This window comes from Staurois parvus, unplaced genomic scaffold (genome assembly GCF_062004578.1).
Source record: "Staurois parvus isolate SC_StPar_1 unplaced genomic scaffold, SC_StPar_1.0 ptg000020l, whole genome shotgun sequence".
Taxonomy (NCBI): Eukaryota; Metazoa; Chordata; class Amphibia; order Anura; family Ranidae; genus Staurois; species Staurois parvus.
In genome coordinates this window covers 4,223,464-4,246,310 of record NW_028317816.1, presented here as the reverse complement: position 1 = coordinate 4,246,310, position 22,847 = coordinate 4,223,464, and the positions used below count along the sequence as shown (strand labels likewise).

The window sequence follows — 22,847 nt, the reverse complement described above, 5'->3', positions numbered from 1 at the left end:
CACATACAGTACACATATTAGTAAATGAACGATGTTGAACAAAGCTAAGCAACATGGATAATACTGGTAGAAAAAAATTGGTAAGAAGTAAGTAAAAATACAACATTAGGGTATTAGTAAAATTGTAAATTGTAAATAATGAAAACATTTATTAAAAGCTTGTGCAACGTGAGCCAGGAAAAATCTACTTTATTTCTGCAGAATATAATCGATATAATTAAAATTACAAACATGAACAACATAAGCTAATTTGAAGTGTTGCCTAAAAGTTTACCATCCATTAAATCATTGATATCTATTCTTTAGAAGAAAGTTATTTTTTAGAGGATCTCTACCAAAGTTTGTGTGTACTACAAGGATAGCAGGGATGGGCTTAAGGTTCAGTTCAAATACAAGTTTGGACTGAACCTTAGCGGTTTGGGTATTTTATTGAACATCTGAACATGTATTATTTCGCTATGTATATTAACGGTATAACTACTGCTACTATAATGATAGCTTCCCGCTATCAATGGTTGTTAAGGATGCCAGTGGGTGCAAAACATACAGATTCCTGAACAGGCAGTGACATTGCCAGCCCCATTTACTTACATGGTCATTCACTTACATGGCTGGGAATCGCTGATCTTGTAAGCAAAGGAGCCATGGTTAGTTTGAAAAAAAAAGCATGGGGGTTCCCAGACAAATCATACCAACCCTTTGAGTCTGGTATAAGTTTTAAGGGATCCTCACAAAAAAAACAAAAACAAATAGTGTGTGGTCCCCACAAATTCTATACCAGGCTCTTCTCTTGGAGCATGTGCCCTCCCTTTCCTGAACAACACCAGGCCACATGCCCTCGACACGAGGGGGATCTTGCCAAGGGCGAACCTTGTTCCTGTGTTAATGAAGACAAGGACTCCTTCAACACAACTCTAAACCCTATTTGTCTGTGTCTCTGGGTGTGGGCCCCCTTTAACAATAATGGTTTTCCCCAGATACAACACCCCCAATTAAGTGAGTAAGGGGCATATTAGTACTAAACTGGAAAAACAACTCTAGTCCATTTTCAGCTCCTGATTTTAGTAATTTCTCTTCTACCCTCAATCTACCATCATCTCTCACTTTTCCTCCTACTCCTCTCTCTTAACCCTTTGCCCCCCCCCCCCTCAGTTCATAACCTGCATCCTCAGCTCTGCATCCTCTCACTGTTTTACACAATGAAGTACTGCTTTTCAATCTCACTTCTGTTTCTCAACAACACTCAGCTCCCACTGTGCATCCTCGCTCCGGTGTCCTTGATTACACCTCATTCTGGTTATTCTATTTATCTTCCCTTTTTCTCTGCATCCTATGACAAAATCCATTGTTTGTCTCTCTCACCTATTTTTCCCAGTGAAAATGAGCTCCATTTATACTGTATCCTGTCTACAGTCCACTCCCACTGAGCCTCCTTCCTGTTCACAATTCACTAATTTCTTGGTCTTGATTATCCAGCTCATCATTAATTTTCTGTTTACAGAGATTTCTCTGATCAACTCTCACAATGTAAAAATAATTGATATACCTAGTAGTAGTTAGTCACATTCAACTGGACTTGTTTTGTAATGTTGAAGATGTGTCAAAGCTTCTCCAAGCCACTGCTTCAGTTCCAGTGGGTGTCAGGGAGATACCACAACATTTATATCCACAAAGGTAGCAAGGATGTCATTATCCAACCACAATGTAATGTGAAGATGTTGATTGTCCAAGAATATGATGGGAGGTGTGAAAGTTGTGGAACAACCAAGCTCTAGTTACACAAGGCCATCTTTGTAGTCAGGAAATATGCATAGCTGGTAAATCATTGATTTACATGGCTAAAGGTGTGAATTGTTGACAGATTAATGAGGTAGAGCTGTTAAAACTGCATTATAGGTGGTGTCAAAGGCCTGCACCCAAGTTCAAGGATGATTGTTCCAGTTGATGTAGATGGCCTCTTTCACACCTGTAAGGACATATTTTTGTCCTCTTTGTCCAAACAAAATGTGCACTTCCCTGCCCTCAAAAGAATCCTCAAAGTGTAGGAAGACTGTTGGGTCTGTACCTGTAGATTTATCCATCCTATGTTGGGGCACTAATATGTTGAGAGGTTGTTTTGTATATCCAGTGTACAAATCTTTGTAATTCCTCACTACATTTGACTGCATATACCAAGTTGCTTTGCTTGTGTTTGTGTGTGGATCTTTAAAATGTTCAAGAATCTGTCTCAGTGTATTGGTGGGCTTGAAGGACACAGGGATGCAAGTTTTTCTAGCACTCCAGTTACATATGGGATGATTGTATTACTTTATGTGTTCTGCTTCTCTCTCTCCACATGTTTTTACTTGACCTTATGGATGTTTTAATGAAAGAGCAGTCTGGGTAGCCACAGACTTTCAAAGCACACAAATGACCTGAGATGCCTGTGGTCTTTGACTTTATGCCCAGAGTTTGCAGAGATGATAATAACAAAGTTCTTATAAGCCCCAATTTATGGACCAGTGGGTGATAGGTATAAAAAACAGATACTGGTATGTGTAGGTAGGTTTCCAGTAAACTTCAAAGTCCAAGCCACCCCCCTCCTTGACATGCAAATACAGTCCAAAAAGCATAGTTTGATATTGTTTGCTTCTTCCCATGTAAATGTCATGTAATTGTCCACTGAATGTATGTGTTCAGCAAAAGCTTGCATTTCTGATATTCCTATCTTGATCCATGTATCATCCACATACCTGAACCAATGACTTGGTTTTATTCCCCTGAAAGAGTCCACTTCCTCCCTGTACATATTAGCTACAAAGGTGATCACATAGCACAGCCACATTTCTGTATGTAGAAGCAATGTAGTTAATATAGCTGGCATTGAGACAAAGGTCCAGCAAGGAACATACTTGGTCCAGCTGTAAAAAGTGAAAAGGGATGTGACATTGTCTCTTCTTAATCTAACTTCAATCCACGTACCTTGTTGACAAATTATGAATTCAAATTATGGTGTACCACATTGTCAACTAACAGTGTTAGAAAATTAGCCAGATACTTAGCAATATTAGCAATGTGATATTTATATTTATATTTGAAGCTGCTGACAATCAATTTTTGAGGAGTGCCTTCTTTGCGTATTTTAGGGAATTTGTAGAGGCATGGTGTAGCTTCCCCAGGATAGTACAAGGTCCAATGGGCTTTTACCTTTTCTAGTTATTGTGAACATTCTTTTTCCTGTAACAAGTGTCTTCCATATATAATGACTTTTAACATCAAGGCGAATTAGGTAAATTGAGGAAGTGACATCTATGCAGATTTCCTTACATCAAGTATGAGGTTATGTAACTAGACCTTGTTGGATCCACAACTTTCACACCTCCTATTCTGTTCTTGGACAATCAACACATCTACACATTCCATGATGACTGAATTAAAGCGGTAATAACCCCTAAAGCCAATATTTATTATATTGAAGCTTACCATTTCTAAGATGTGATGGCTGAATTAATTTTATTTTATTATTTTTTTTGTTTTCTTTTAGCTTTTATATATTTTTTAAAAACTTTATCCCAAAAGAAAATAAAACTGTTTGCTGAAACTGCTTATAAAGTGTTAGCTGGAGTTTAGCTTTAATCTGTTTTTAAATCTGCTAGTACATCTAACATATACCTCCCTGTCAGGGATCCAGGTATGACCATAGATGTGTGGACTGACACAGGGAAATAGCAGGCTTCGGAAATGATGAATTAATAATAAAATTGTATTAAGAGTTGCACAAAATAAACAAACGCAGTGCAAACAAAACCAAACCTTAAACTAATATTACTATGTATACAGTGGGGCAAAAAAGTATGTAGTCAGCCACCAATTGTGCAAGTTCTCCCACTTAAAAAGATGAGAGAGGCCTGTAATTGCCATCATAGGTAGACCTCAACTATGAGAGACAAAATGAGAAAAAAAATCCAGACCATCACATTGGCTGATTTGGAAAGAATTTATTTGCAATTATGGTGGAAAATAAGTATTTGGTCACCTACAAACAAGCAAGATTTCTGGCTCTCACAGACCTGTACCTTCTTCTTTAAGAGGCTCCTCTGTCCTGCACTCATTACCTGTATCAGTGGCACCTGTTTGAACTTGTTATCAGTATAAAAGACACCTGTCCACAACCTCAAACAGTCACACTACAAACTCCATTATGGTGAAGACCAAAGAGCTGTCGAAGGACACCAGAAACAAAATTGTAAACCTGCACCAGGCTGGGAAGACTGAATCTGCAATAGGCAAGCAGCTTGGTGTGAACAAATCAACTGTGGGAGCAATAATTAGAAAATGGAAGACATACAAGACCACTGATAATCTCCCTCGATCTGGGGCTCCACGCAAGATCTCACCCCGTGAGGTCAAAATGATCACAAGAACGGTGAGCAAAAATCCCAGGACCACACGGGGGGACCTAGGGAATGACCTGCAGAGAGCTGGGACCAACGTAACAAAGGCTACCATCAGTAACACACTACGCCGCCAGGGACTCAGATCCTGCAGTGCCAGACGTGTCCCCCTGCTTAAGCCAGTACATGTCCGGGCCCGTCTGAAGTTTGCTAGAAAGCATTTGGATGATCCAGAAGAGGATTGGAAGAATGTCATATGGTCAGATGAAACCAACATAGAACTGTTTGGTAGAAACACAACTTGTCGTGTTTGGAGAAGAGAGAATGCTGAGTTGCATCCAAAGAACACCATACCTACTGTGAAGCATGGGGGTTGCAACATCATGCTTTGGGGCTGTTTCTCAACAAAGGGACCAGGACGACTGATCCATGTACAGGACAGAATGAATGGGGCCATGTATCGTGAGATTTTGAGTGCAAACCTCCTTCCATCAGCAAGGGCATTGAAGATGAAACGTGGCTGGGTTTTCCAACATGACAATGATCCCAAACATACCGCCCGGGCAACGAAGGAGTGGCTTCGTAAGAAGCATTTCAAGGTCCTGGAGTGGCCTAGCCAGTCTCCAGATCTCAACCCCATAGAAAACCTTTGGAGGGAGTTGAAAGTCCGTGTTGCCCAGCGACAGCCCCAAAACATCATTGCTCTAGAGGAGATCTGAATGGAGGAATGGGCCAACATACCAGCAACAGTGTGTGCCAACCTTGTGAAGACTTACAGGAAACGTTTGACCTCTGTCATTGCCAACAAAGGATATATAACAAAGTATTGTGATGAACTTTTGATATGGACCCAATACTTATTTTCCACCAAAATTTGCAAATAAATTCTTTCCAAATCAGCCAATGTGATTGTCTGGATTTTTTTTCTCATTTTGTCTCTCATAGTTGAGGTCTACCTATGATGCCAATTACAGGCCTCTCTCATCTTTTTAAGTGGGAGAACTTGCACAATTGGTGGCTGACTAAATACTTTTTTGCCCCACTGTACATTGGCAGGGCGGCACGGCTGGGCAAAATCACGTTTTAAAACAGGTAGGGGGCGCGCGCGCCCCCGCCCTACCTGTCCCGCCGATCACGACCACGGATGTCAATCGCCGGGACATAAGTCGCTGATCGCCGCCATTATTAGTATAAAAATTTTTTTAAAAACACAGTATCTTTCCCACCATTTGTAAACGCTATAACTTTCATGTAAACCAATTAATTTACACGTATTGGGGTTTTTTTTTTTAGCAAAGATATGTCGCAGAATGCATTTTGGCAGAAATTTATGACTAAATTTGATTTTAAAATTTTTTTTTACTGGATGTTTTATAGCAAAAAGTCCAAAATATTGTTTTTTTTCCTCAAAATTGCCAGACTTTTTTTTTATAGCGCAAAAAAATAAAAAACGCACAGGCGATCAAATACCACCGAAAGAAAGCTCAATTTGTGGGACAAAAAGGATGGAAATTTCATTTATGTACCGTATTGCATGACTGCGCAATTGTCCGTTAAACTAGCACAGCGCTATATAGCAAAAAACTGGCGTAAATTGCAGTATCTATACCATAGTTTGTAGAAGTTATAACTTTCACACAAAGCAATCAATATACACTTATTGGGATTTTTTTTACCAAAAACATGTAGCAGAATACATTTTGGCCTAAATTTATAACTAACTTTGAGTTTACTATATATGTTCCATAGCTGAAAGTAAAAAATATCATTTTTCTTCAAAAATTTTGGTCCTTTTTTGTTTATAGTGTGAAAAATAAAAAGGGCACAAGTGATCAAATAGCACTGAAAGAAAGCTCTATTTGTGTGGAAAAAAAGTACGTAAATTTAGTTTGGGTGAAGCATTGTATGACCGCGCAATTATCAGTTGAATTAGTGCAGCACCAAGTAGCAAAAAGAGGCCTGGTCATTAAGGGGGGTAAATCCTCAGGAGGGCAAGTGGTTAAATACACAACCCCTGTAATCAGCCTCAGGTGATGGCTTGATTGCAGGAGTGAGATCCTGGCTGCTGAAAGCACCTGCTGGCAAGCACCGGTACCGCAGCCCATATGGCAGATGAGCCCCAGCACCACCAGCGGTGAGTCCATTCCTGACACTCCCCCAAACTGACAACGCTGCTGTCCAAAGGTGCCCTGTGCTCATTCATCCAGAAGGGAGGACAATTTAATACAGGAGGTGTGTTACTGGCCAGATCACCAGGTGAAAACAGAGGGAAAAAGCTTACGAAAAGAAAACCACCACCATATGCAACCACCATATTTAATGATTGGCAAGCTGCAATATGGTATTCCAACCCTTCATAGCACTATGCCACGGGGATTCCTGTGTGCATGCATGGGAGTGATTTCATTGCGGCCCAGCCAATCAAAAGGTAGCACTGGAGGGCTTTATTTTAAGGTATTTCCTAATGTGCTAGTATGTGATGCATATTAGCACATTATGCTCTTAACTTGCAGGGGGAATTTTTGTTAGTAATGATCTCTTTACTACTTTACTGTATGGACCTGGCAGCTGGGGGTTTTACACACGATCCAGTAGCTGCAGCCATGGGATTGTGTGTAAAACTGACAAACAGACTCTTCCTTGTCAGATGGAAGCATTTGGGTGGCTATGCTGCCACCCGATTGCTTCCATACACCCCAAGCAATGGTGCCCCCATCATGTATTCTGGGCTTTGCCTTCCCATCTGTGGGATTGGGACCGACGTGGCGGGTGGTGGTAGTGGGTGGTATCTTCTTATTCGTGACCTGGAAAGCGATGTGTATGAGGTCACTTAAGGGTCAACCTGTCACTTGAATGCAATACATTCAGTGTTAGGCAGAGGAAACATGCATGATCTTTTAGACCCTGCATGCCTCATTAAAGAGAACTTGTCATCTAAATATCATAACTTTTTTAAATTAAAAAAAAAGTTACACCCAAGCACATAAATTCCCCCCAAAAAATTTTGAGGCCTCCACCACCACATATATGCACATACAAATGTAAATGCATGTGGCAGGGGCACCTATGCATTGATTGTGATACACATGTTACATATGCACACCTGAGTTGGAGCAATAATTCTAGCAGAAGACCTCCATAATGCTAAACCGATGACTTATAGGGGGCTTTTGAAGCATAGTCTATAGAAAATATAGGGCACTGAAATTTGCTGCCATTTCACGGGCGCACACAAATTTAAGGTTTGACATGTTTGGTATCTATTTACTTGGTGCTACTTCATCTTTTAAATTTAACAAAAACCTGGGTAATTTATTGAGTTTGTTTGCCTTAAATGTCACTTAAGTATGTTTTTTACTGAAATTTTGAATTTCCTAGACCTTTTCAATAATTTCAAGTGACATAATAAATTGAAACTACAACTATTTTATTCTCCAGAGTGTCTACTTTCAGAAAATATATAATGTTTGGGGGTTTTCTGTAATCTTCAGGCCTAAAATGATTTTTTTAAATATGTGTGCAAAAAATGCAAAAATGGCTTTGACAGCAAAAGGGTTAAGTAGCGTGTACATAGTAAAGCTTTCAGCAGGGAAATCTGTATTCTTAGTGGCATCAAGCAGTCTCTAGGAGTGGGTTGGGGATGATGTAACAGAAAAAAAATTCTTAAGAAAAGTAGAGTTGTGCTTTCAGTATGCATCGGCATGAAGCAATGTAAAGACTCCCTTGTATAATACAATTAGGACAGAACCTGTAACAATAAATGAGCCATCTACCACTTATCTGCAGACTCTGATGTATATGTATGTTTTTTATTTCAAATAAATTTGGCTTCATGCACTGAGGTTTTAATAGTTGGTTTCTCACATATTGTGATGGATAAGAGTTTGTAACTAAAAGTTTGGGTTCTAGATATTACTAACCTCTGTTTTACAAGAGCTACAAAAGGTCATCACTGATACCAGTAATAACTAATTTTAAGCCATACCGAATCAAAGATTGTCACCCTTCTACTCGTGTAGTGTACAAGATGCTTTGGAACTCGTCTCTCAAAAAAAAATCTCAGACATGTCTTTACACTTACCCTAATTGACAACACTCAGTAAAGAAAATCAATCAACTAATGTTAACCTAAAAAACGAAAACGCATTTTACTGAATTCAATAGAAACTTCCATTCAATAAAGACGTGACAAGGAACACTTTATGAATCTCAATGCTCTGTTAGATGATTTGGTAGTGTTATTATTTGTTCATTTTTGGTAACTTTAAACCATTTCACCTAGGTAAGTTGCTTTCATTTAATTTCCTCTCTGCAGAAACAACAGAGTCGGTATCTCTGTAGAAATAATTGTTGTTATCCTTCAGAGTGTTTGAAAAAACAACATCATCCTTCTGAATTACTGTCTCCTCTTGACAATCTTTGCATTGCTCTAAACTAATATCTTACAGACAGATTCTGAATAATGCAGAACGATAAAACTGGCAGAAGGCAAAAAAAGAAGTCAAGATTTCTTAAATGAGATTTAAGCTGTCAGATGTTGTCAATGGTTGTCATTCTCTTAATATTACAAAAAACTATTACAAGCCATCTCATGTTTTCTAGATTTATACATGATTAAAGGAAAACATTTTTAAATTGCTATAACATATGTAATTACTAAGAATACGCTTTGGGTTGAACATAAGTTTGACCAGAACCCAACTATTCTGCAGTTCGGCAAATGGATGAACAAACTGGCCATATTTGGCAAGTTTGCCCACATGCAGGCTGTTGAAAAAGCGGCAATAGAAAAACCATCTCTAAATGACATGATAGAATCCCGACACTGATCGTATTTGCATAATGATGTGAGCCAAGATCTTTGCCACTGTGTTTACTTAAGCAGTGCCAGAAAGTTGTCTTTTGCGATGTGAGTAGTGGCAGGGCAACACAATTGAGTCAATATTGTTAAGCATCATTCATCGTGATTGATGTGAATCTATTTCACTTGAAGATGTTATTAACATTGTATTTACATTAGAAAGGGCATTTTCTTGTAATACATGGTGTTGGTGTTTTTATTTACTATTTCTTTTTTGTTAATGACCAAAAAGGAGATACTGTGTGTACCCAATACTCATTCATACAGAGGCAGATATCTGGGCACCTCATTCTAAAATTGGCTTCAAGATCCAGATAATTCTTCTCCCTTAGATCACCAAATATTTTGGGGGGACTGGATGTGGGGATGAGGCCTCTTTCCCCATCAGCATGGGCAAAGTGTCTTACAAGGGCGGAGGCTTTTCCTTCCCCATGCAACTTACCCTCCCAATGTTGGGGTCATGTGGCCTGGTATGGTTTTCTGGTTACCTAGGCTCCATGCCTATGGAAAGGTCTATTATGAACTTTTACATAGTCCTCACAACATTCTTTTGCCTTTTTTGTTTACTGTAACTTTTTTTTTGCTGTTACCTATTTTTTACACACTGTCCCTTTAAGAATAAAAAATGTGTTGGGTTCTCCTTGTGATGCAAATAACAACCTGCTGCTCCTGACAATCTTCACCTGCCACTACTAGATGGCAGTGCTGCTAGAATGTAAATACAGTGGCTGGGATCCTGGATGATGTAATTAACCAAATAGTTTTTTTTTTTTTTTTTTGCAAAAAATTAAATAATTAATAAAATCACCGACACCATTGAAAATAAAACAATAAATAAAAAATAAAACAAAACTAGCAAAAAAAATAATAATGTACCCTGATCCAATAATGTAGATCTTTGTCAACTGTGATGAGCAACACTTAACTATGATGACAGTCCATGCCTAACAATCTTCACCCACTACTAATGCCATCACAAATGACAGACAATATTTGATCAGTGACATCACCCAGGATCCCCAGTCTCTTTGTTTACAAACAGAAGACAGCAGAGATTTGTCATTTAGCAGTGGTACTGCTACAACAGCTAAATGACAGACCACTGGGCAATGTTTATAAACAAAAACAGTCACTTTTAAAGGAGCGCATCATACTGTATCCAAAACATCATCATCAATGCCGCCCTTTAGGCTGTATAAAATGACCATCTCCCCACTGAATGGAAAATTTGTTTTTTGCATGGAAACATGTCCCAATGAGAGTGTCCAGCTATCTATGTGCTGTTTTTAGCAAAAGGTTGCAAATTGGCATTGAAAAGGGGCAAAATAACATATCAAGAGTTGGCTCCTGTACACTATAATAAGGTTGAGCACTATGTTCAGGATTAGTGTATTTTTATTTGGACTCGCCAGAATTCTTTTAAACTGAACTTTGCCCTGTGTGCTCATCCCTAATAATAACTGTACTGGACATTTTCTTATATTTAATGTTATTACAAATTGATTTTATTTGTCAATCTGCATCAAACTTTCAATTTTCTTCTCTTTGCAGTTTGGGTAATGCTTCATTGTTTTTAGATAGGGATTCACAGAATACCCATAGTCCTGCTTTTATAATTGGCTCACTGCCTCTTCCTGTATTCTATGTGGCTGTGCTTACTCAAAGCAATAATCTTTTGCATTCCCTTTCATTCTTGCTTCCACTGCTTTTCTTTCTTTCCCAAACTGTTCTAGATCTTTTTCCTCATCACATTTTATCTAAAATTACATGCTTTATGCTTTCTTTAGTATGCCTGACCATCCATAGAGAGACCATCCATAGCTGCATATCTGGCCTTCACTAATACAGGCATGCAAGTGCAGCCCCTTTCTTTGTATAGTCTCCCTCATCAATATTTGAGGAACCCCTAGGACTTGCACACCAACCAAAAGAGGAAGTACTTCAGCTAACTGTTAGGCTGACCTGAAACATTTTATGTTTAACAGCCAGCACTGCTGATCAACACTTCAGCAAAAATCAATGAAAAGAAAGTCATATACAAGTTTAAAAAAAACTAAAATTTATCTGGCTTTATCTATCTATTTTTATCTATCTATATACACTGAAATTTTGAGTGGCTGAAACATAGCCCTATTGGCATTTTGCAAATAGGAAAAAGTGAGCTGATACAGGTGCCAATAAGGGATATTTGGCAGGGTGGTTTGGGGGGACTGTGTGTACTGCAGATGGGGGGGGGTGCAAAGAAAGGCAGGAGAGGAGATAAGCAGTATATACAGTGAGGGAGCAGTGTATACAGACAGGCTTCCTCACTTGCCTCTGTTAAATGTCTTTGCAGTTTTTTAAAGGCAATTGCCATTTTTTTTAAATTATCATTGTATAGCTCCAAGAAGGAGCTGTCATTGTCCCACCCCCCGCTAAAGTAAGCAAAGGGGTGGGACCACCCAGTGACCACGCCCCTTTGATTACTTTAGCGGGGGGGCGAATGATAGCTCCTTCTCGGAGCTATAAAAAAATTGTTGGCAATTGCATTTTAAAACTGGCAATGACATTTAGCGGTGGCAAGTGAGGAAGCTTGTCTGTATATACTTCTCCCTCAATGTATACACTGCTCCTCTCCTGCCCCCTCCTTGTAAACACTGCCCCCTACCAAGAGGACCTGTCACTTATATGCTATCACATAGGGGACTATTGATCTCCTATGTGATAGCAATAAGAAAAAAAAAACACACATTAAAAGTAAAAAAAAAATACCAAAACATTTTGAGCCTCCCCACCCCACATACACAGACATTTCAGTTTCAGTTTTTGGCCAAGTGCATCCTGAATTTTTGTTTTTTGTCTCGGCACCAGAATTTTCATTTTTGGTGCACCACTATCTATCTATCTATCTATCTATCTATCTATCTATCTATCTTTCTTTCTTTCTTTCTTTCTATCTATTTATCTACTCCACTCTACTTTAAACTAATGCACTTTGAAGAAACAGCCTATGTGCTTCAGGCCATGCTGCCACCCTTGTGATGACAGAGGGAAACACCAGAGGTGTGATCCTAAGGCAGAACGTCAAAGGAGATGTGCAATTGAAGTCAGTCACTCTTCTAAACCCAACTGCTGTATATATAATTATTCAATTTGGAGGAACTGGAGGGGCAGGATATGGGCATGCCAACATGCAACAACTTATGTCAGGATGCCATATCTGGACTGTCAGATCTAGAGAGATGTTGCTATGGGGTCATGGGCAATATTAATAATTTACATTGGCTGTGGGTAACAAAGGAGTTGCTACATTCAGTGTAACTATGTTGCCTATACAGTAAGGAGGTAGCTTTGTAATACCACTTACAAGGACACAACACTATTCCGGATTCTAATTCCTTAGTATGCTTGGTGTTTGCTACAGATACGTGTTACTAAATTTCTTATAAAGTGAACAGCTACCTAAATCAATTTATCTTATGTTATCCAGTTTACAAAATATAAATACATACCTTACAAGCTATTTCAACTATCGTGAATAAAAAAACTATACCTCATGTCCCACAAGGACAAAAATTGCAGAATGATCATGAGCAGCATGCATTGCTTTTACAAAACAATCATGCATTTAAGATTAGCAGGCTTTATTTCACACTGTTGGGCATCATCAGGTCGTCCAGAGTACTTATAAATACATTAACTGCTTGATGTCCAGGATTATTTTGACATTTTTCATATTAACATATTTTCATATGTTAAAATCGGCATTTTTTTGCTAGATAATTACTTATAACCCCCAAGCAGTATACATTTTATAAAAGCAAAGGCCCTGGAAAATAAAATGGTGGCTGTTACAATTTATATGTGCAGCCGTTTATGAAAAGCAAATTATTAGGAAAAAATACACTTAAGTGAAATATAGAGCACACAGACACAATATAATATCCATGATCTTGTGTTGAGTAAAAATATATCAAACGTGTCAAGATTTAAAATTGTGCATGCCTTTGAAATAGCGACAAACTACGAAACCTAAAATTGTCCATAGGTGATGCTTTAAAAGCTTTTACGGTTATGAGTTTAGAGTTACACATGAGCTATGACACTATAATCATTGCTCTCATGCTGACATTGACAGTGATACCTCACATGTATGGTGCAATAACTGTTTACATATGTGTTCCGTACTGACATATGCATTTGCAATTCCATATGAGCATAGGGGGACAGGGGAGCATTTTATTTTTTATTTTATTTTTTATTTTGTTTAAATTTACTTTTGTTTTGTTTCATTTAACTTTTGTGAATGTAATTGAATGTATTGTTCTACTTTGAAGCACAATGTTTACTGTTAAAGCAAGTGCTCTTTAGGAAATCAAACAACAGTTTGAATCATGCAGTAATCTGAGAAATTAGAAATTTTCTGTTGCTGCTCTGATATCAGTAAATTAACATTTGATAAGTTGATATAGGTGGCTGCATTTTGCACATCACCTTTTTATTCTTGTGGAATTTTTCTTTAAGCTTATAGATAAGAGGATTCATTAAGTACATTGTGGTAATTTTGAGCTTTTCTTAATGATTATTTACTTCCCTGGTAAATACATTTTTTAAATGTAAACATATATAATTTTTCTGTTCTAAAGTCCTCCTCAATACAGGAAACTGAATTTAGAGGAATATGCTGATAAGCTGCAGACTTTTCATATAAACTGACAAAACAGGACTGATTAATAACAATATCAAAAATGACTTTGTCTGTACTAAAAGAAATACACAAGGATTTCCCCTGCCCCAAGGTAGTCTTTCCCCTTCCCTCTTGTACCGCTTTTTATCCCAACCTACCCTTTTCTTCTCCTTTTCTTACCTTTACTTCCTTTCTTGTCCTATGGTTGATACTCTTCTATACCTTTTGATATTCTTCAAGATGACAATAACTTGTCACCCCAAAAATAAGTTAATATATTACAAGTCAGGGGCGGACTGACCATTTGAGCACTCGGGCACTGCCAGAGGGCCCGGGGTCAGTAGGGGGCCCCATGAGATGCCCCTGGTACCTTTTTAGAGGATTTTTTGGGTGTGGGTGAGGACATGATCCCCTATTGCCCGGGGGCCCCATGAGTTGTCAGTCCGCCCCTGTTACACGTATGGGTGATTCAACCACCATGCCCATAATGTGACTTTGGAAAGTGATGTTTCTGTACCCTTGGCCAACGCCTGGTCTCTTGCTGTCTTTATATCCATTTTTTTGTAAAACTTCATGTAAACAAATGTGACAGGGTCATTATTTTAATAATATTAAGATTTAGTTAAATCTGTCTAAACTAACCTTTAGATATATTTAAAATTCACTTCAAATTAATTTAAAATTCACAGCTATTAACTGAATGTATATAGTTATAATGCATCGGTTTTATTGACTTATTATGGCATAGACATTTTGCAGCAGATAGGAATGGATAGAGGAACTTTACAAATACATTTTGTATTCACTAAAGTAGACTGTCAATGTTACCACCAGTACTACACAGAAAGGTGTATACATAGGTCATTCCACATCTGATTTTAAAGTGTTACTAAACCCAGGACCCTGCATTCACTATATCTGGTCTCCCACAGTACACAGAACATGGAAGTGCAAATATTTTTATAAATATAAACTGCTAAATACCTTTTATCATCAGCAGTTAGAGCAGTCTTGCGACTTCTATCAGTGTCCAGAGCACTGGTTAGAGCTTGTAGGAGGAGTTTTCATTCTCCCCTAAGAGGCTGCAGAACCCCTTGACCCTCTGTCTGGACAGTGCTAATTGGCCCTGTGCTGATCACATGCACTCTCCCAAGAAAAAAAAACTCTCTAGCAATACACACAAAAATGAGCATGTGCAGCGTAACTCCAAGCCTCTGTTCTATCAGGGGATATATTGGGGACAATAAAAGAAGAGGAGGATCAGAGAAGACAGGATCAAACATTCTTTTTACACAGTGCAGAGGAGTAACCACTTAGATTCCATAGTGAGTATAACAAGCATGCTTTACTGCATATACAGACTGATCTTACTGTTGTGGGTTTAGTAATACTTTAAGTATACACATTCCATGTTTTAACAGGAAACAAAAAAGCATCACTTTACCTTAGCAGTTCATCTTTTGACACTTTCGGTAAATGTACTGCTATAATTAAAAAGAAATCGGTACCTGCAGAGGATTTGGTGGAGTTATCGGCGAAGGAAGGCCATGTCCTGGTGATTGATTAGGCTTCTGAGGAGAACTGCAGGGCTGCTGGCACGAAGCTAGTTGGTTCTGGCTCTTGGTCTGTGTTTGGTTTTGTTGCTGTCGCTGATGCTGATTAGGTTGTTGCTGGGACTGCTGTTGAGGAAGAGCCTGGGAAGGCTGCTGGGATGATTGCTGATGCTGGGTTGTATTTTGCTGTTGTTGCTGCTGCTGTTGTCCTTGCTGCTGATGGTGATGTTGGTGATGATGTTGATGAAGCTGCTGTAGGTGCTGTAGCTGCTGAAGCTGTGTGTTAAGGGATGAGGTAGCTGCAAAGATAAGTAATGATAAATTGTCCAGTCTGTATAGTTAGATGCTTCAAAATAGCAATATACTCAATAGGCACTGGTGGTACCAAATATGCAAATGTTTATAATATCTCGCATAAACTAGGTTGGCAATATTTTCCATATCTAGGTATCTGCCATCTATTCATAGGCCATAGCAAAGATGTTGCCAGTTATACATGTATTCTAAATTATGGAGGAACTATATATGATTTCATACACTGTTAATTTTAAAAGTTGATAAACATGGCTCTGCAAAACTTGGCTACCAGAACCCTTCTCCATCAATCATCAACCAGATTTCCACACATAGGGGAAACTGCCCTTAACCTCCCTAGCGGTCTGATTATGTCAATATTTCTGTGCTCAAAGCGGTACATTTTTTTGCATGGAAATAAGTCGTTTTTTTATTGTAGGCATTTAATTTTTAGGAATAACTCACTGAAATCTGTCCGAACAAGAGTCTATTAAGCATCCCGGGTATGATAAAATTTGAAACACTAAATAAAAAATTATAATATAATAAATGATCATAAAAAATTATAATATAATAATAAATTTAATTCAATAATATAATCAAACCAAAAACAATGAAATTTGAAATAGAGCACCAAGTTCGCATATCACTGAGCTTAGTCGCAAAATCGTTTTCAGTGTCTGATGACGAATTTCCCCACGAATCATTATCACTCAATTCTGCAAGTGGTTCTAATTTACTATCGCTGTTCTCTAGCTGGTCTAAAACCGCTTTTGACCTAAAGGGACGCTTTTTGGACGCCATGGACTTTTCTAAGTTTCCAGGCATAAAGAACAGTAAATATGCAGACAGGGCACAGGACAAAGCACTAGGGACAGAATGTATGTGAAATGCTTTGATACAGTAATGTTTTACTATGTGATTTTAGTGTATTTAGTGAATGTCACTTTTTAACATTTTTAAATTTCCCGCCGGTTCCGGCCCCCGTACGTCCCGGCGCTCGCAGAGACCGGAAGACGGATGCCAGCATCGGCCGGAGGAGATGGCCGGGGATGCTGTAAGGTGGTCATCACGGGAGCACAGGACAAGGTAAGTGAAACCGGGAATCCTGCAGGGTATTCCCGAGTTTAGCTCAGGGTTACCGCTTTTGGTACTGAAAGTTTACCCCAAGCTACACTCGAGAATATCGCCAGGGAGGTTAATATCTAATGGTCATGCAGTACTGTAGAGGTATCTGTAAAAATATCAATGTTAATGATTCAGTTTACTATAAACTGATCGCAAAGTAACATTTATTAGCTGATATGGGTTTCTTTTTTTTTTTTTTCAATCACTGTTTTATGCATTGCCTACTAAATTTGTTTAAATATGTTCTAAGGCTCCATGCACACTAGTGTTTATTATAAGCTCAAAATATGCTGGAAAAAACACTGGATAAAAACGCTGGTAATAGCATTTTTTAGTAGTGTTTTAGTAAAGTCTAGAAGTGTTAGTTTTTTATCAGCGTTTTTACAGTACATGTAAAAACAAAGCTAGAAAAAAACTGTTAGGAGGAGCATTTTAGTAGCATTTAGGAGTGTTTAGCATTTTTTTCTGTTGGAAAAATGCTCCAAAAAACTCTACAAAACAATTTTTTTTCTGCTCCTAGATGCTGAAGCTCAAAAAACGCTATTAGTGTAAAGTAGTGTGCATGGACACATAGGAGAACACTATTTAACTTCTAGGAGCAAAAAAAAATATTAATGTCAGCTTATAAAAATGATAGTGTGAATGGAGCCTCTAAATGTACCTATTGTTTTGTTATCGTAAAACTTTTCTTTACTCTTTAAACATATCATATACAACTCTTTTTGATCATTCAAGCTAGCATAGTGCTTAAGAGGATGTTTGTAAATACAGCAATATTTAAAGAACAGGCTAAAATGTCTTGCAAAATTAATTGCCATGAAAATAGTGAGTTAATAACAAGTAACAGGCATAAAACAGACAGGTAACATACAAGAGTTTAAAGTAAAGAAGGATATTTCCTCAAAACACTCAATAGGCATAAACAAGTAAAAAGTATTATGCTGTAATATGCCAAATGTCCCAGTGGAAGGGGGGAAGAGGGATAGGTGGAAAAGAATGGGATATTCTGCATTCTCTGAGACTGGAGGGTGCTAACAGTAACCACTATATACCATAAGTACCCAGGTCAGGTCTGAGATTAAATACTTGATATATAAAAATACTGATAGAAGAGCAATAATTGTACGTTAAGGCAAATTTATTATGGTAAAGTTTTCTAGACATAAAAAATGTTCCAAGACTTCAACTTTATTCTTCAAAAGCAATGGATCAAGCCCAAATCATATAAAGACAATAGTTTCATCCTCTGCAACAACATCTGTGATACGTTTTAACCTTATCCATAAACAGAAGCATGACCAGCTAGTAAAGAAAACCTAAAGAGAAATACATAGGCTACCATCATTCTGATGCTTTGACTTCAACACTTTGGGTCACTGACCTAGAGCAAGTACAGAGATAAGAAAGCCTGGCTGTATTATTGTTCCGTGTTTGCGAGAGTATAAAAATATAGAATTCAGGCACAGATAGAAAACTGGCATCTTTGGATGGGCCAAACTGTAATTCTGTATTACTTTTATTTACGTAGTAAGTATAGCTGACATCAAATATGTGATTTGTCTATGCAGAGCAAAGCAACCATTTCGCTTAAATGCCCCCATCCCCCACACAAAAGCACATACTCATCTTTCCTGGACAACCCCACCAATCTGTTCAACTGCCAATAAGGAGAAAAAATAGCTCTGTGTAAGCTCTGAGTCAATCTAGTCAAAGCTTATACCGCAGTTAGGACTCCCCCTACCCCTCCCCCCCAGTGTGACAACATTGGGTCAATCATTAATATGGTAGGAGTGAGTCACATGTTCCTCCATGCCCATTGGATATATTCTCTGCAGTTCTGGAAGCTGAACAGAACAGCAGGGAAGTGAAAAAAAAGTAAATATGTGTTGTTGGGGAGCCGGCATTTAAAGTAATATTAAAGGTTCATTTTTTTCTTATAAAATAAAAAACCTGTTCTGTGCAGTGGTTTTGCACAAAGCATCCCTGATTCTCGGGTTCCCCGCTGGTGCTCCTGGCTCCCCTTCCTTGACCAAAGCCCCCAGTAGCAAGCCGCTTGCTATGGTGGCACTGGCGCGTGCTCGCTCCCGAGACCCAATTTATGCATTCATAAGACACATAGAGCCGCGGATCGATCCCACCTCCCCGCTCTCTCCTCATTGATTCACTGGCTGTGATTGACAGCAGTTGGAGCCAATGGTTGTGTCTCAGCCTATGAGCAGAGAGGGAGACCTGGGACAGCTGAGGCTCCTGTGCACATCACTGAATCGAGCGGTGAGTATTGGGGGAGCAGCACATGGAAGGTTTTTTACCTTCATTATTATTATATTGTACAGGATTTATATAGCGCCAACCATTTGCGCAGCACTATACTAAATGAAGGCAAACATTACAATTACAATACAATTTACTACAAAAGGAATCAGAAGGCCCTGTTCATTAGAGCTTACAATCTAAGAGGGAAGGTACTTTCATGGATAGAATGCATGAAAGTAAAAAACCTTTGGTCTTTACAACCACTTTAAAGAAGACCCTGCAACTAAAATGCAAGACCCATTTATTGACAATTCCCTCCCCCTCCCCCATGCCAAAAAGCTGCATAAAAGAATATTTATTATTATTATTACATCGAGTTTATATAGCTCCAAAGGGTTTGCTCAGCGCTGTACAATATAGGGGGGACAATACATGGCACAGTACAACAATAACAAACAACGTACGAGGGGCAAGAGGGCCCTACTCTTTCGAGCTTACAATCTAGGAGGGAGGGGGTAGTGGTACAGTAGGAAGTGGCTGAGGGGAATGAAGTGGTGGAAGGAATGAGGGAGAATGGCCCTTTGATAATGTGCCATTGCCACGAAACGCGTTAGGGATAAGGACACCTCTCATACCATTGATCATCCACTTGTTTCATGCATCTGACTGTCGGCCATCTTTTTGGATTCTATGCATCAGCTTTTGTTGGATATTACCATGTAAGTGTATTACTTACTTTTTACCTTTGAATAAAAATACTACACTATCAAGATTTCTTTCTTTTGGGTCTTATTGCCGAGCCCCTGAGATGATCTCCTGATATGAAAGCACACCAATCCTGGCGATAGAGGATATAAAGTGATTTTGTGTTACTGTAAAGAGGCGTACTCCCCCTGGTGGTAGGAGACGGCAAGAGTGGTGCACTGGTGTTCCTGAGGGCTTCACGCTGAGGACCATCTGGCTGTGACCAGGAGTAGGTCATTATACTCCAATGCGCATTTACTTGCGCTATCTGGTTAGTGCATTATACAGTTATTCCCCTATAACGGAAGTCACGGATTTGTTTGGATACATCACAGAACTTATGACTTTAACATCTCCATCACTATAGGCACCTTGATTAGTCGGATAGATCTTCATTACTTATCTCATTACTGTTTACATCAATTTAAGAGTGTGGGATCTGGTGCATGTCAAAATATGAATGTTTAAGTCTGCTATTCATGTTAATTCCCTGTATTATACACTCAAGCGCTGCAACTTTTTGTATTTGACTTTTGATGAAGGGGGTATACGAGGTTTACCTTTATGCTAGCAGCTTGAATCCTGTCATATCCAGCTCTCATTCCTTTCTTCATATACAGTAGGAAGTGGCTGAGGGGAATGAAGTGGTGGGAGGAATGAGGGAGAATGGCCGTTAGGTGAGGGTGGGGTAGGCTTCCCTGAAGAGATGGGTTTTGAGGGAGCAGCTGAATGTGAGGAGGAAGGCGACAGTCTGATGGATTGGGGCAGTGAGTTCCAGAGGATGGGAGAGGACCTGGAGAAGTCTTGCAGTCGTGCATGGGAGGAGGAGACCAGGGAGCAGGATAGAAGGAGGTCCTGTGAGGAGCGAAGGGTACGGGTAGGGCGGTACTTGGGGATCAGGTTGGTGAGGTATTTTTAAAAAAATGTAGAGAAAAAACATGCATTAATTATAGTAGCCTTTCTTGCAGTTTTCACCTGCAGTGCCTAGACAAGGGTCATTCCAACTTTCTTTCAGCAAGATCCCAGGATGTACTGAATAGCCACATTTCCTGCATGTGTTTGAGCATCATCTCCTGAGATTTTGTATTATAGAAGCCAGGGAAAAGGTAGGTATATCTATTAACTTTTCCCTTACAGGTGTTTTTCTATTTTTTTGCTGCATTCTAGCAAGCGAGTGTAAAGTTAGCAAATTAATGTCCTCCAGTAGTGCGATTAGTCTACCTTTGTCTTTCATAATTTCTGATCTGTTTATTTAAGTGGTTACAATTACCACATGCACCTTTAGTATGCATTTTCCTTCCTCATACTGCTGTAGGGCTTTCTCCAGATGTTCTCTAATCTTCCACTAAAGTGCCACTCTGTGTAGCAGGATGTCTGACACCGTGGATTTAAACAATAAAGTGCAATGTCCCATAGCTCTCACCATTTTTTATTGCTGCTATTACCTTAAGTAAAGTTGGCTTCTGATTGCTTTAATGTGTGATGGAACAAAATTGTTCTCTGCATTTTTCTAAATAAGCAGAATTTGATGTTTCATGCTATTATGATATACTATGCACTACTGACAAATATTAAAGTGAAATCCGTGTGATGTATTTTACAATGTTCATACTTTACAATCTACAAATTAAATTTATTTTTTTTAACTGGGGCCTGTAAAAGAGGTGAAAAGGACTTTATGGCATACTACGTATAACAGAAACATTTGTCTTTTCTTAACTTTAATAAGAAAAAATATCTGTGACTCCCAAATTCTTTATTTGAGAAAACATCTTTCCAGCAATATGTTTCTAATTTCTTTTCTTGCTGCAACATTGAGGCCGTTGCCAGGCCTCAAACACAGTCACTAAAAATATTTTCTCTATAAAGGTTAGAAAAATTCCCTGTGGTCAGCTCAGAAGCTTCTGAACTGTAGCACAATAAAGCCAGCTTTAGGGTATAAAGCCAACCTTCCAAGACAATAAAAAGAAAAGAAAACAAAAACTGGATCCCTCAAAGAGCAATAACAGCAATATCCCTCATCCCAAACTGCACGCCATTTCACTGCAGTGTGAGGTTATCCATGTTAGCAGGGCGTTTGCTCTTCTTTACTTTACTGATGAATACAGCCACTGATAATGGCAACAAATTAATGTAAGTTTGCTTTGCTACTACAATAAAATTGTTGGAGGCTATGAGTTCCTAATGGAGATCCATCGCTATGGCAGACAAACTCTTTAGAGGGTTACTAAACATATACAGTTGAATATGGTAAAAAGGCAATCAATCATAATATTTTGGGGAAAAGTTTTACAAACTTATATACAAGGTTTCTCCTTTTTTTTCTGTGAGGTGAACTTTGTCAATACTTGTTCTTTTCTCTATTTGAAGGGTACTAAATGCAACACAAATCTAATAAATATTAGGTCCATGTATAGCATACAGGCTTAAAATAGTTTTTCCATAGATATAAAAAGATTTTGTTGGCAAAGTATATTTGCATGCTTTTGTTTGCATCTTTTTCAATCTCTATCCACATTAGGAACTACATTTTCATTTAGCCCCCTTTCACATGGGGCAGACTCCATCAAGCGGATCCACCTACTCAACAGGGGGATCTGTCTGCTGATCCCTTCTGAGCAGACAGGTCCATGTCCATTCTGCTTGTGCAGAGTAGACACGGACACAGCCTGCTGCTCTCTATGGGGCGGTCAAAAATAAACGGACCACCTGTCCATTTACATCCAACTGTCATCTGATCTTCTAGACCAGTGTTTCTCAAACTTTGTTCAGTCAAGGCGCCCTTTCAAAATTATGGACAGTTCCAAGGCATCCTTTAAAATTATGGACAGTCTTAAGGCATCCCATTCTAAAATGTGAAAAACTATTCTAATAGTTTTATATAACGCAGCAACACCTACACATGTAGGACACCCAACATTAGAGGTGATTTATTCTTCTAAAGCAAATAGACTTTTGCACACTGGTAGTGAGTA

The 22,847-nt window shown here is 38.7% G+C and overlaps 1 protein-coding gene across 2 annotated transcripts in view; it reads right to left on the bottom strand.

Moving 5' to 3' along the window:
* The window catches only part of POU6F2 (POU class 6 homeobox 2), a 584,773-nt gene that overhangs the window by 158,722 nt on the left and 403,204 nt on the right, over window positions 1-22,847 (bottom strand). For both annotated transcript variants that reach the window (XM_089687113.1, XM_089687120.1), the window contains exon 4: window positions 15,409-15,752. In XM_089687113.1, coding sequence (XP_089543239.1) covers window positions 15,409-15,752 — 344 coding nt within the window. The remainder of the gene's footprint in view (window positions 1-15,408; window positions 15,753-22,847) is intronic.